The following is a 15,284-nucleotide window of genomic DNA, read 5'->3' as shown; positions in this document are numbered from 1 at the left end:
ATGTCTCATTGAATAAATTCTTTATGGCATAAATGCCCACGTCTTCCGAAAGTTCTCTCATCATGCTAATACTTTTCAATACCAGAATGGCAAAGTGCTGGCATTCTTTTAAATAAGAAAGAAAAGGAGTTGTGTAAGCAGCCGCACAGTTTATCAATGGTGAGTTCAATTTATTATTGTTTGGGGTAGGGGGGGGGAGTATATCCGGAGTATATTGGATAAAGATATATCAGTTGCGTATAGAAGTGCATGATGAATATGTCGAGAAATGGCCAAGATTATTTTTATTGAAAAAAAAACCAGGATATACCTTCAAAAGGAATACATCGCGTAGTGTTATGAAAGAACCATTTGTAACCATTTCTAAACACACTGTTTTTAATTATAATATATTTTACATAAAATATATTTTTACGACTTATTAAAGAAATTTAAATACTGTTATTTTATTTCAGGCAACTTTTGAATTAACAACACCAAAATGGCAGATCTTAGGTGAGTATTGGCCACTCTCTTCATAACTATGTAATGTTTTCTGGCTAATGTTATGTCAAATATATCCTATATACGATCATACAATCCACTAAAATATATACACTTAGTTGGCTTTGCATTAGGAACACCTACCTAATACCGCGTTGGGACTCCTTTTGCCCGTCATACAGCCAGTACACGTCTTGGCATGGACTCCACACGGTGTTGTAAGGTGTCCTCTGGTAGTCTACCCATGCATTACACAATGTGTTCATTAACCCGCACATTGTCAGGATAATGGTCGTATAATCGAATGTCCTTTTCCAGTAGGTCCAAAATATGCTTAATTGGACTGAGATCAGGTGAGAGTTAGTGGCATGGGAAGAGGAGAATTAATTGTTCATGTTCCTGATCTAGGTTTGCCAGATACGGTTGTCGAAATACTGTTGCAGGTTTGTTGAGATACTGGCAAACCTGCACGCATTGTCAGGTGGATGGTCGTAGGTCTAGTAGGTCCGAAACATGCTCCCCCATAATCATTCCACGTTCGAAGTCTGAAAGATCTCGATGCCGACCCATTCTTTCTTGCTGATACTAAAAAACTAATCGGCATGTGTAGGAATTACAATCTTATATCAACCGCTTCCGATTTACAGCCTTCACCAGCCTCACAGACTAGTTCGTTCCTACTCAAAGAAGTGTTGCTAATGCAAAGCCAACTCGGTGTATATAGTATGTCCCAAAATAACAGCACTTTAACCTACCCTGGTGTATATGGTCAACGCTTCACTGGTGGAACGTTGACCCATATGTACCAAGGTAGATTAAACCACGAAGCCAGTAGCCAGGACAAATAAGTCCCTCTCAGTGGGAGGTAATGATGGGACTGATGTACTTGACTTCATGTGCTTCAATATTTATTTTTTATTTTAAATGATTTAGGTATTTGATGTTTTTTTTTTCTCTATCAGACAGAACTCCTGAAAATGGAACTATCAGCCTTCTGTTTGATATCTGCAATAAGTTGAACTGTTTCAGTTTTTAGTTTTGATTTTTTACCAATTTAATCATTTATTTAACTTAGTTTGTTTAAAATAAAGGTCAACCTGCTAGATTCTAAATTCTGCAAATTTTAATCGTATTTAATATTAAATTTAAGCGCCACCTACAACTTCCTTTTCAATATTTGCTGTATTATACTGTAGTTAGTAGAATTTATAAAAAAAATATTTTAAAATAAAATCTGCTTTTAACGAAATAAAATAAATCTATTTATTACAATGTAGTGAGTGACGAACGACATATATTTAAATATTAAATAGAAAAATAATATAAATATTAGATAGAAAAATAAATCGCAATTCCACGATAAATTAGGTACTTTTTATTGTTTATTGAATAAGTTTAAATTATAAAATTAATTGCCTCTGAATACTGCACTAATTGTGTTGCTTTCTCTTTTCTTTCTTTCCTTTTTATCATCATCCACGATCAATCAGTGAGGTGAGAAGAAAATTTGTCAGTGACTGCTGGTTGTCCTATCTTTCATCAGCTAACTCAGTTCTTTCCTGCTTGCATGGACCCCGTTAAACTTTAATGCATGCATATTATTCTCGCGTCAAATAAGTTGTAGGTGGTCAGAAATTTTCAGTCGTGAGGTCCTGAAAAACGTCTGACTTACCTACACCTTCGAGGGAAATCTTAGGGGGTGTACAGTGGCACAAATGGTCGAGGGGTGGGGGGGGGCATAATAATCGTGGATGGATGGTAATAATTCATCGCTGCTGCCAGCCTAAAACTTGAAGAAATACTAATGGTAAGCTTCACCTTTAAGCCTATTTTGAATTTGTTTTGTGACGTCACCTGTTGGGACCTCACATAGTAAATCCACCTGCTGAGCTGTATTAAATCATACCATTATATCAGGTGAGATATATCCACTCTTATGCTTGAATTCTCTCCAGTAATACCACACGTGGTTTTATTGGAATTCTATCATGTAGTTGTAGAATACTTTATGCATGGATTCATGGACTTTTCTCCCCCCTTAACTCCATCTGGGGTTCAATCATGTAGTTGTAGAGTACTTTATGCATGGATTGGACATCTTTCTCCTTAACTCCACCTGAACATCTTCAGTCTAACTACCATGGCAACCAAACAATGCGCAGCATGAAGAAATATTTGAGTATACAAATGATGGTATTTTTTTCACATACCATACTTTTTGATTTTTAGATCTCTGTTCTATTATTTTTTACCTTAATTACAAGAATACAAATTTAAAAAGATTTTTGAATATATACATGTATATTATGTATATATATTAATCCATTTTTTTAGTACTAACAGGTATATTTTTAGATTCATAGAAACTAAACTATGCTTGAGTTGATAACTATTAGTAGAAAGTAACATGTAGATAGAATGTAGTCAATTAATATTTACAAAACTTCCCTGCATCTATGTTTTTTTTTTTCATTTGTTTAACACGTTTTTTGTTCTCGTGCTTTAAAGTGACACCGAGACTGAAGAATCCGAAGAAGAACAGGTAAGAATATTCATATTCGTTTTGTTGTTTAATAAAATCTATCACTTTCTTTAATTAAAAAATTTTTAAAATATATTCTTTGCAATTGTTATGAAAATTCTTAATTATTTCAATACAACTTAGTGACTTCTTATTTCACTATAGGTTAGTCTTCAGTACAAAGTTTCTTGCCCATTGATCTTTGCGACAATGAGTGATAAGCAGGTCTAGTTCTTCCTTATTCTACCCTCGTGGGTAGCATAGTTGGTAGAATCGCTGTCCTCCCACATTGGGTGGAAAAGACCTGAATTTGAGTCCCATCGATGATGTAAGGAATTTTTATGGGTCTTTGCCACAACATGTCAAAGTGGTTTCAAGTAAGGGTAGTACGGTTTTTTCTCCCGGAAACTTGGGTTTTTCTAGACAGTATATATAGAATAATATGGCCTTAGTTGCCGATGCTCCTAAAACCCTACAACGACAACAACAACCTTCCATTTCTTTACAGTGATTGGCTGTTAAGCACCACAATTTTGGGTCACAGTGAATGTTGTTTTGCTGTCTATTACAGTGCGAAATTTCGTTTCCCAATTTAAAACCAGCTGCAGGAGGGGGGAATTTTTCGGATTATCCCCTTTTGGCGCTGGTTTAAAATCGGTAAGCGATTTTCTTTCCAGGACTAGATCTTTCAATCACTGCGGAGCAATGGGTGGAGTTACACTTGCCTATCACTCATTGTTATAAAGATCCATGGATAAGAATCTTGTACTGAAGACTAACCTCACAATATTTCTTAGGGAGATTAAAATCCTAAATATTAACTTTTACGCTTTTTTGAAATGTATTTTTTTGAAAATCATTCCAAATAATTATAATTGGAAAATCAGTCGCTATATGTGACAATTTGGTGAAAGACATCGCGCTGTATGTGACAATTTGGCAAAGGCAATTTGGTGTATGGCAAAGCAACACAGAAAATGCAAACTTTAATATTCCATGCTGTAATTGGTGAATTCAGTGATCACGATACTGTTTTTGATATTTTATATTTTTGTGTTATTCCAAAGACCAAAAATAGAGATCGTTAATGGATGCCAGGTGGATAATGCGCATCTTATGATGTTCGGTTTGAAACCCGCGGTATAGATTTTATTGAAAGAAGTTAGTTGTAGGCCAGTGCCACCGTTGGATGGGTTAAGGTTAGGCGGGTAAGCTTCCCTGGAGATTGTATAGGGTCGGAATTGGAGTTTGAGTTCCCTACATGAAAAAGAGCTAAAAGTGATAATCTTCATTTGCATCCGTAATTTTCTTCAAGCTTCCCAACCACCAATTTATGCTCCAAGAAGAGCACATGATTTAACTCAAAGAATAAAAATAAATAAATAATAATCTTATCTGGATTACACTTGTTACAATATGGTCGGAGTCATGCTGAAATAGGCACGTACTCACACTTTACAACCTGCCTATGAAAAGGATCGGCGTGAATCCTTTAATACAAAATAAATGAATAAAAATATATTATTTTCTAAATTTCTGCTTTCCTCCTTTCTAAGTCGCCAAAATTTATTTTATTATCCTAAACCTTACTGATTTTATTAATTTCTGATCTCTGTGCGATACACCAAATTGTCGTACTCATCAAATTAACATGGCCACCAATTGTCTTCCACCATATTCTCATATACGGCGAAATATCATTCACCAAATTGTCGCATCCAGTAATCTATTTGCCCCTCACTGTCCTACAGCAAATTGAAGTAGATTCTTCAGATGGTTCTGGGCATTTCATTAAATGCAATATTATGTAAATAATATTGCAAATAGAATTTTATCTGGTAAGAGCAAGGGAACTCAAGCTAATAGACGTCAGTGAGTTGGGTATAATTAATTGTAATTATGTTCTAAGGTCAGGTTATGTATTATAGGGAGCAATGAACACAGTGGGGTGGAAGACGTTGGGAAAAATTCCTATACCTCCTTTGAAGTGCTACATTTAAGTCATTTAACTATAATACGAAATACTGAATTCTTTAAAAAGATTTTTTAAGTAGCCTGCTACTACATCTTGCTATTATACTGTATTCAAAAACCTACACATTTGTGGGAACTGAATCCATAAATGTAAGTCTTCTCATTTTATATTTACAAAAATAATTAAAAAAAAGAATTGTCCTCACGAATTGGCACTGGTTGGCAAAAAAGTTCAGGGTGATTATTGTAGATTTGACGTTGCTGAATTCAAATATGGCAACCATATTGCTGTAATTCCCATCAGTTTTAAGGGAGAAAGGATTCAAATCAAAAACTAAGTTTCTAATAAAAAAAAGATTTCTTATATCTTAAGAAAATGATACTTATAGTACTAAATATTGAACATCGGGTCTATTAATTCTGCTTACAAAAATGTTTATCTGATATTTAGTCATTTTTTGAAAATGACTAAATATCAGATAAACATTTTTTTGTTTTGTTAAAAACATTTATTTAGTCATTTTTTGCCTTTTATAATCGTCCATTGGTGAATCTTGTACGAGATTACAACTTATTTGGACTCCATTTTCCTGGTGTCTTTTTTTCCATTTGAGAAATATCTCGGTGAAACCTTCCACCATGTACATCGGAGACCACTCCCAGGGTTTCAGGAAGAATGTCTAAATGGGAATGTAGGAAAATGAAGATTTAACGACAGGTCTTGGTTAACCTACAATATTTGAAAACTGAGGGTGGCAAGAACTTTTTGAGCACATATCTGTTTTTAAACATATTTCCTACAAGAATAGAATCTGTCAAAATTATTTCAGGGAGGAAATTTATGCCAACCAGTGAAATTTAAAATTAAGCAAGCGAAAATATTTTTTGGCATTTAATTGAAATTCTAAAAAAACAGCATATCAATCTTCGAAATGTTTAGAACCCGGATTCTAAATGCTTATTTTGAATCCGGCCTTTGTTGTTTGAAACAAGTCTCAGTTTTATCGGATGGTTCTTGCTCGCTTTAGTAAATCATGAGGGTTGAATTTTTTAGCTTTGAGTACCACGCGACAATTTGATGGTAGGGACTTCCAATGCATAATGCATTAAATATAATTTATTAAAAATCCATTAAATATAATTTATTATACCTTTATTAAATAATTAATAGTTTGTTTTTTAACAAGTCCCCTCTTGATGTATTTGTATAAAGTTAAACCCACATTGATGTATTAGATCTGTTGAGCTATTTAAGTAATTTTGTGTTTATTTTATAACTAATTTTCTTTTCTATATTTTTCTTTTCCTCCTCGGATTCACTCCTACAGACCCCCCAGTCTCATTATGAGGTAAGTAAATTGGTTAATAATGGAAACAAAACATCTACTATAATTTCGGATGTGTAAGTGGTTACCATACTACGTATGATTAGTATTTATGATCTAATTTGTAAATTAAGTCGATCTAAAGTATTTAGAAAGTATATACAATAAGCCAAATTACATTAATCTGCGTGGACTTCTATTCTACGTTTATATTTATTTCTTGTCCAGCTCTAACCCAAATGAAATCATTGGTTTCATTCAGCATTGCACACATTCATTTATTGTTTTAGAGTGTCGCAAGGTTTGAGAATCCTTGTTGGTATCATCTGGTATCATCCTGTAAAATTACAGGATGATATCAGTTATTAAGGTATCTCTTCACAATAAATTGGACAATGGAATTCAATATTAAGTACTGTTTTATTAACATGCACTTACTTTTAGCAATATTTAGCAATATTCTTGATAGTATAGTCTAAGAAATAATTAGCATTAATTCGCCTTCTTAGATTATATTAAATAAGTGCTAGTTAGAACTTTATATTAACTTAACATCGTGTTAGCGTACAATTGCAATTTGTTTATGTTCTTAATTTCTTTGATTCATGACGGGTATCAACCATCGAATTCAATAAGCCTGATCGCTGCTCTCCTCACTCTAGAACATTTTCCGGTTGGTTGTTCGAAAGCAGCATTTTCCAAACTGGGGTCCGCGAAACGGATCCTCTGGAACTGGTCAAATTATTCGTTCTATTTATACCAAATTGATGATAATCCATCTTTGAGATTATTGATGATATCCATCTCTGAGGAAAATGGCCATCCAAATGCTGACAAATTCTCCGACTAAAATGAGCCGGGGCGCGATCGTGCATGAACTACATTTGTCGGATGATGTACAGAGGTACATTGTCCATTAAATGGTGCAATTCATTTTCAAGAAACTGCAGATAAATATCTCCTGTCAGATGCGGAGGTAAAAAATAGGGCCTATCAAATGATCATGCACGATTCCAGCCCAAACGTTTAGACTGAACTTATGTTGATGTTGTCCTGTCGCGCTGCATGAGGGTTGTCATCGTTCCAGATGTGGTTGTTATGGTAGTTAAAGATCTCATCTCGTGTAAAACCAGCCTCATCAGTGAAAAAGATAAATGCCAAGAAATTCAGGAGCACAGCACACTTTTGTTGAATGCGTTGGCACAATGTTCTTCTTGGCAGAAAGTCCGCCTCAGTAAGTCCTTGCACCCACTGAAGGTTATAGGGGTACAGAAGGTTTTCATGGAGAATATTCCAGATAGTCGTACGACTAATTCCTTCCCTTGCTGCAATTCTTGTACTATCTGATGGATTTTCGTCCATATTACGAAGAGCTCATTCCTCAAGGTCAGAATTTCGTACCTCTCTTAGTCTTCCTCAAATGAGCCCATCTCTCGCAAACGCAGGTGGATTCGTGTGAATGTTCTTGGACAAGATAAATGGCTGTCGGGGTACCTTTCTGAATAAAGTTCACGTGCTCTTAATGCATTCCCATCTTCAAGACCATAAGTGTAATGCATTTCTGCCATTTCGCTCACGGAATATACATTTTCTTTAAGATTTATGTAATCTGTAGTATCTTCCACAACCAACTAACGTTTGCAAACAACATAGCAAAAGCCAATCAGCAAAACAAAACACTACTACCCGTTGCAGATATCTTTTTCGTTGAGCGGGAGTGTGGAGTCTACTAGTATCGTGGTTACATGACTTAATGGAGTTATCGAGGATTGCGGGGAAGAAACTAAGCGTTTATAGACCCATGTTTATATGAACTTTTTTAATGTTTAGTCGATGGGAATACGCCCTTAGATATTTGACACCAATTTAAATGCACCCTGTATATACACACAGAGAGAAACATATGCATATATATATATAGGGGTCCGCAAACTTTTTTTTGTTTTTGAATTTTGAAAGGGTCCGTACATCTCAGTAGTTTGGGAACCACCGTTCTAGAGTTTTAGACGCATCAGCAATTTAGGCCATATTTAGCTAAATTGTATATAATATGCCTGTAAATTACGAGTGTTATATTGCCGATTTGCTGTTTTCTCTAAGAGAAATACGAGTTTTCGGGAGAAAAACCTACGTATACTCGCCTGAGATTGACTCGGCCACACTGTGAAAAAGACTCATAAAAATTCCTCGGTGGAAAAGACCTCCTGGAAAATTCAGTGAAAAAGACTTGAGTTAGAATCCTGGCATTGACGGGATTCAAACTCAGCTCTTTTTCACCCGGTGTGGGGAGGATGATGATTAAACCAACTGCGAAACTTTTTCCGAAAGTTTGAAGTTGACTAGTTCATAACTATGACCGGCGTTCATAAAGCAACGTTATTATGGTTGACTCTTTTAGGCTGAAAAAAAAAAAAAAAACGAGTAACTTTTGTTCGAGGTTCATCCCACCTTGGCAGAAAATTTTTCAAAGCATCTTCTTGTCAATCATGAACAATTTCATTCCGGCTGCGATCATCATCTGGTTTTCTTAAAGAATTTCTCTGAATTTACCCAACAGTATTTATGACTCAGTTATTGAGTCTTGAACAGAGGTTGCCCGATTTTTTCCCCTACTGAAAAATCCGATTTTTCATTCCTAAAAACAGAAAAATCAATAAGAGAATCTATAAAATTCACAGATCCAATATATGATGGCTTTACTACCTTGGTGCATTTCTGAAATAATCCAATCCACCTCCCACACAAAAATACGAAAGATTAGAATCCTCCAGTGGCTTACTAATTACCAAGGAAGTGTAAAAAACCCCAACTCCAGTCATTGTCAATACATCATAAAAAGATTAGAAATCACCTGCGACGAGACCCGTATTAAACTAAGGGAATTATTCTGAATCTTCATTTTGGTACGTAATAAATTTTATTTAAAATAAATAACACTTTAATAAATTACATTTTTATTTGTTTTTTTAAGATGTAGTAGTATTTTCTGTTCTGGTATTCTAGAGTCCTTACTGACATGAACCCAAGTAGGATTTAAGTTTAGGATTACGAGTAGCGTATAACAGATTGATGAGTGATTATATCCACACAAGTTTCAAATTAGTGTAAAATGTTACCAATCCATCCTGTTACCCCCTCGACTATTTGTGTCTCTTCGCAGTCGGAAGGCGAAAGGCGTCGTCGTGAGGCCGAAGAAGCTCGCATGAGGTTATTAGAAGTAGGTAGCCTTTTTTTTATCTCTCTATTTTGACTTACTGCTGTTACTACTTAATATTAGACTATCATCCCACTCATCTGGCATGTTTTGAATATTGCACGGTTCAGGAAAAACATGAATCCTTATTTACACCAAAAAGCATAAAACATTTATTCCTTTAAAGCCGAAAATAAAAAAGCAAATTTGAGAATTTCCCTCTTCTTTCACCAGCGTATTAAATTTATATCCATTTTTTACTTTCTGGTAATTTTTACAACGAAACTATTTTGATAAATTTATGTCTCCTCCACGGACTGTAAAAAGTAAGGCAAGTTGTGCTATTTGGCAGCGTATAAATATACAGATTTACTTAAATAAGACTATTTTTAGTGTGGCATATTTAAAACGTGCTGAACCTGCTTTTGAATTCTAGAAAATCTTTTTGGCATGAGATTCTCGAACTGGAAATCATTCAAAAATGTACACCGTCATTAAAACTTGCATTCTATAATTACAATAAGTTAATATTTAATTAATTCATTTTAAAATTTTAATATACTAGTTTTGTTTAATTAATTAATGGACTAATTTATAATAATCGAAATTATAACCCCTCACCTTGTAGATGCAAAAGAGAAAACACTTGGATAGTTGGATGTTACACAAGAGCTAACCGGGATAGTTTCTTCAACCTCGCAACGCGCTATAGAGTGAGATGTGTATCTCCAGTTGTGCTTTATGCCTCACCTGTATGGGCCCCTGCTTCCACCATTACTCTGAGGAGATTCCTATCTGTAGAATATTGGATTCGGAGGTGGCTGAATTGAAGCAGTATTCTTCACATTAACCTGAATTCGAATCCCTAGCAACAAACCAGGATCACATAAAGAAGAGAAATCTCAAGTCTTGCTGAGGTTTTCCCCACTACCCAGTAACAGGATAAAAACTTTCATAGGATTTTCCCTTTCAACACTTGGATATTCCTCACGCTTGGCATAGACTGTGTTGCAAAGAAAAGGTTAGCAGTCTGAGATAGTGTATGGAGTATATACATTCCTTCCCAGTACGTACTAGATTTACAGATGTAAACTTCGTTGGGTCTTCTGTTAAAAAAGAAATCTCCTGGCAATGTAAGCCGTTTGTAGAATGAGACGTATACCTCGAATTGGATTAATATAAGGAAGTTTGCTATATACAGTCTTGTGACTGTTCCATGCCAACATATTTTAAGTTTACAAATTCAAAACTATTTCTTTAAAAAAAGGGTGACCCCCAGGGACGACCCCTCATTCTCCCATCGCTAAGCTCCTATAGAGAGTATTCATTAATGAAGTTTTTAGCTAGAAATGCCACAGAAAAATAAGGTTGTTGCTGTAGGACTTTTTAGGCGCATCAGCAAATTAGGCCATATATAGCGCAATGTCTGCAAATTGATTGTGTTCTGTGGTCGATTTGCTGTTTACTGGACGAGAAACCCTGAGTTTTTGGGAGAAAAAATCATGCAATCCTCGCCCGAGACCGACTAACTCGATCACATTGTGAAAAAGACCCATAAAAGTTCCTCGCGTGACGGGATTCGAACTCAGGTCTTTTCCAGGGAGGACGGTGTTATACCAATTGCGCTACCCACGAGGGTACACCAGGTGGAACAGACCTGAGTTTGAGTCCCGTTGATGACGTGAGGAAATTTTATGGGCCCTTTTCACAGCCTGGTTAGTCGGTCTCAGGCGAGGACAGCATGGTTTTTCTCCTGGAAATTCGGGTTTTCCGTCCAGCAAACGAAAAACTGACCACAGAAAATCGCTGACGTTCCTCAAAAGGAGTTTTCTAAACAGCAACAAAACGACCCTCCGAAATATTAGTAAATAACCCTCAAAGCAGTAGTAGCTGTGTTTTAATTTAAAATAGAATACCACCAGCTGCCAATAAAATACAAGTAAGAAGTATAAATGAAAACAAGCCAAGAGATGTATGGGATGGCTCGCACTAATCATTAACATGCATGATTTCTATTTGACTAATTTCAGTTTTTTCCATATGTATTGTTTTAATTTTAACCTGCCAATTTTTAACACTTACAACAAGAAAATACGACATTTTTAGTGTTTTACTGAGTGTTTTATGTGCTATGTGTCTTGTTTCATAGTAGATGGTGGCAAGACTGATAGGACAAGTGAAAGATTATTGAGACTCATTAAAAAATGCGCCAACTTGTTAACGCTTGTAAGTTAAATAACTAGTTGGTACACGCTTTCAGAGTCTTTTCTACGTAGTCATAAATATTCAGTATTTTAATATTTGTGAACGGTTTGTTTTTGTAATTATTTTTTTTTAATAATTCTGAGATTGCTGTAGGTATTCAAAGTTTTCTTGCTGGAGCTGCTATGGAGATCAACATGAGCTTCTCAAATTTGCAGCTGTGAAAGGCAGGAGATGATGCATTTAGGAATCCACGATTGTCAACAGAAGATGGTCTTTAAGCTGATTCACCAACATAATTCCATTCTTTTAGTGTACCTATGTGATCTTTGCAGGCTGATGCCTTATAGAAAATATAGGCCCGAAAAGGTTGCAGTTGACTAGATTGCCGATTACATTTTCTCGAAGTGGATGAAAAACTCGTAAATGTGACACAACTTTATTTACATACATATTTATTATACTAAATCGTGAGAAGATAATAAGAATTTAATCCGTACGTATCTTTTGAAAAGGAAAACAATTAAGTTAAACTTCAGCAGTTTTTTTCTCCATATTTATTAATGAGCTGGAGTTTAATTCAACAGAAAAACCAATCCCTTTTCTTTTTGTTATCCGACTAGACCGATTTAGACTACCCGCGGGTGAGTGAGAGAGAGAAATTGTGATGAGGAATAGGCGTGCCTGAATTTTTATCGTAAAGGCGCGAAGGCAAATCTACACTTTCTTAACAATCGTTCCTATTTACAGGAGGAAAGGAGAAAACGAGAGGACAAGGAGAGGAAGAAGGCAGAAGTACGAAAACGTCTGGAGGAGGCAGCGAAGGCTAAAAAGGGAAAGAAGGGTTTTATGACACCAGAAAGAAAGAAGAAACTACGAGTAAGTGGAAAATTTACGTCTCATTATTTCTCAGAAGCTATTTTTCAGTTTTAGAATTTGACTTGGTTCTGTATATGCAAATGAATTATTTTTTTCCATTTTTAATATTTTGTATCAAATTTTGTAATTTATCGTAAAACGATGATGTTATTATCTTCTCGATAAATAATTAATTATTTATGAGTTTTTGTTTTAAGGATCATAATTATACGTATCCACTTTAAGCAGAAAAAAAAACGATCTTTAGATTTGTACAAGAAAAGTAGTTCATCAATATCTAATAACATAAGTTTAATTTAAAATGTAAAATTTTAATTAATGTATGGTACGTGTGAAGATCTTTATTAAAATAAATATTCTAATTTTTTTAAGGATTATTATGGCAGGTGTCGCTCTTGTGGCCAAACGACAATTATTTCGAAATATTCAGACGATAATGACATTTTCAGAGTAGAGTAGCAGACGTTATTTTGAGCCCAAAGTTAGCTGCTGATTGGTTTGTTTCGTTCGATTTTTTTTCTGTATAATTAGAAGAAATTAAAAAGATACACAGCTTGGAATTCAACGAAATTCTTTAAGACTTTCTCTAAAAGAAGCTTTTTCCAACATATAAACAATTTTGACGTTTAATATTAAATCCTAAATTTGAAATGGTGGCGCTAACGTCACGGATGACGTAACAACTCTAACTAAATATAGTTTTGCCCTATTTGGTTATAATTAAGAGTGAAATTAGATGTAAATATGTAACCTTGGTAATATTTTGAGGTACGCTGCATTTGGTCAAAGGAGTGGGAGGTAGTGTACCTTGAAATGCGACGTCTCTATATCTGCTTTTAGTGGGTAATTAGTTCTTCCTGCTATCTATGGTGTGTGCAAAACTGGACTTATCACAACTCGGGGATTATTGCAAACATACTTCATATGACCCTGTTCATTGGCGATGAACTAACTTGTCTGGAGATGAAATTGAGTGCTCACTTCCGGGATAGTTCTGCAATTGATGGCCTTCCCTTCACGCTTGATAGATGTCTGAATCTAAGTAATGGTCGCCAACGCTGTTCATTAACTGTCTACATTACCCCTTCGTGCTCACTACAGCCAGGATAGACTACAGCTACTAACTAATAATGGGAGAACACGTAAGTCTAAATCTGTATCTTTTATTTTGGAGTTTCCTCCTAAAATATGAATCCTTTGGGAAACAAAGGGATGCAAATAGAAAAGATGCCTAAGCTAGTCTAGTGAGATAATTTTCGGGGGAGATGAGACGTTTACAAAAGTCCCTAAAGATATAGATCTTGTTTACAAATCTTTGAATTGTAAAACATATTATTCAAGTTTATTTTAACCCGATTATATAAGAATTATCTTTGACATTCATGAGCGAATTAATAAAAGTAGACAATATTTTTCGCTTCCATTTTGAATGTTAATCTATAACCAGAACAAAAAAAGTGTTTATTTTAAGCAGCAGTAATAGCATGGGGAAATCTAATAGTTCATTCTGTACTTAATGACTTCTTGTTCTCTAGTATTTATAGCAGATCATGTACCACAATTTATGCTTTGCAGATAAACTGATTTGTTTATAGACTAAAGATAGACTTAAATTTGTTAAGAGAGAGAGAGAGAGAGAGTGGCTAAACCGATATCTGGGAAAGCCGTTCACCACCTCTAGAAACAAACCTGGATTGGATCTCCTGGCAACTGATATCAATCAAAACGAACATACCCACCCTCTCAAAACTCATCACCAAAAGGATAGAAATCCCAAGTATGTTGAGATAGCCTTTCACCATCCAACTTCCAGCAGACCTCGTCGCCATAGCCAAACTACAATGCAGCCACCTAAGAACAGGATAAAATCTCTAGACCGGATGCTCCCATCCAACACTATAGGGATGTTCCTCACCCTGGACATAGACTGTGACTGATTTTGCAAAAAAAATGCCAACCAGACTGAGATCGTCCATCGTGTATACATCCTCCTGCCAAACAACTACCAGACTGACATTGGGCACAAGAAAGGTTCTTCTTAAATGAACCTGTAGATGCTAGACTATATATGTATTCTTAATATTCATTTATGTAAAATTGTAATTGCTATGTCTGTTGAACTGAGATAATTTCTTAAATGTTACTCTACTTGTGAATAAGAAAAAAAACCGCCTGGCTTCGCAGGCCGTTTTTGGGGTAAGGTACATCTGATTATAAATCACCCAAATCTGATTTAAATAATATAAAATAAAATAAAATAGACTGAAGAAATTACTAAAGATTTTCTTAAGATTTTTCTCTTGAAACGTTTCATTCGAAGATAGGGTGAAGATTTATTTTGAATGCAGCATGCGTTTTATAACCGGCATAACTTGATTCTATGGTACCACTATTATTAGTTTTCAATTTATGTTTCAGTACTTATAGGGTTGAAAGAGAAGTATTAAGACTGCTTAGATGATCATTAATACAAGTTTACTTTGAACAATTAGTTTTTAATTTAAAAAAGCTTAAAGTCCAACAAATTCAAACTAGTTTCCCCTCAACAAACCGCCTTTTTTTTACAGTCTCTACTTAGGAAGAAAGCCGCCGAAGAACTGAAAAGGGAACAGGAGAGGAAGGCAGGAGAGAGAAAAAAAATCATTGCACAGAGGTGTGGTCCTCCAAAGCCAGTAGATGCGGCTAATGAAGGTAAAATTTGAATACT

General features: G+C 35.1%; 1 protein-coding gene across 3 annotated transcripts in view; it reads left to right on the top strand.

Annotated features, from left to right (window-relative positions):
- Positions 1-15,284, top strand: part of wupA (troponin wings up A) — a 51,085-nt gene that overhangs the window by 15,609 nt on the left and 20,192 nt on the right. For all 3 annotated transcript variants that reach the window (XM_090386964.1, XM_090386963.1, XM_090386965.1), the window contains exons 2-7: positions 456-495; positions 2,992-3,025; positions 6,307-6,327; positions 9,464-9,520; positions 12,449-12,577; positions 15,145-15,268. In XM_090386964.1, the coding sequence (XP_090243090.1) occupies positions 482-495; positions 2,992-3,025; positions 6,307-6,327; positions 9,464-9,520; positions 12,449-12,577; positions 15,145-15,268 (379 nt within the window). In that variant the 5' untranslated portion in view covers positions 456-481. The remainder of the gene's footprint in view (positions 1-455; positions 496-2,991; positions 3,026-6,306; positions 6,328-9,463; positions 9,521-12,448; positions 12,578-15,144; positions 15,269-15,284) is intronic.

The sequence above is a fragment of the Mastigoproctus giganteus genome, chromosome 12 (assembly GCF_048544385.1).
Source record: "Mastigoproctus giganteus isolate SK-2022 chromosome 12, ASM4854438v1, whole genome shotgun sequence".
Taxonomy (NCBI): Eukaryota; Metazoa; Arthropoda; class Arachnida; order Uropygi; family Thelyphonidae; genus Mastigoproctus; species Mastigoproctus giganteus.
Note: the sequence above shows the minus strand (reverse complement) of the source record. Positions and strands in the feature narration are given on the sequence as shown.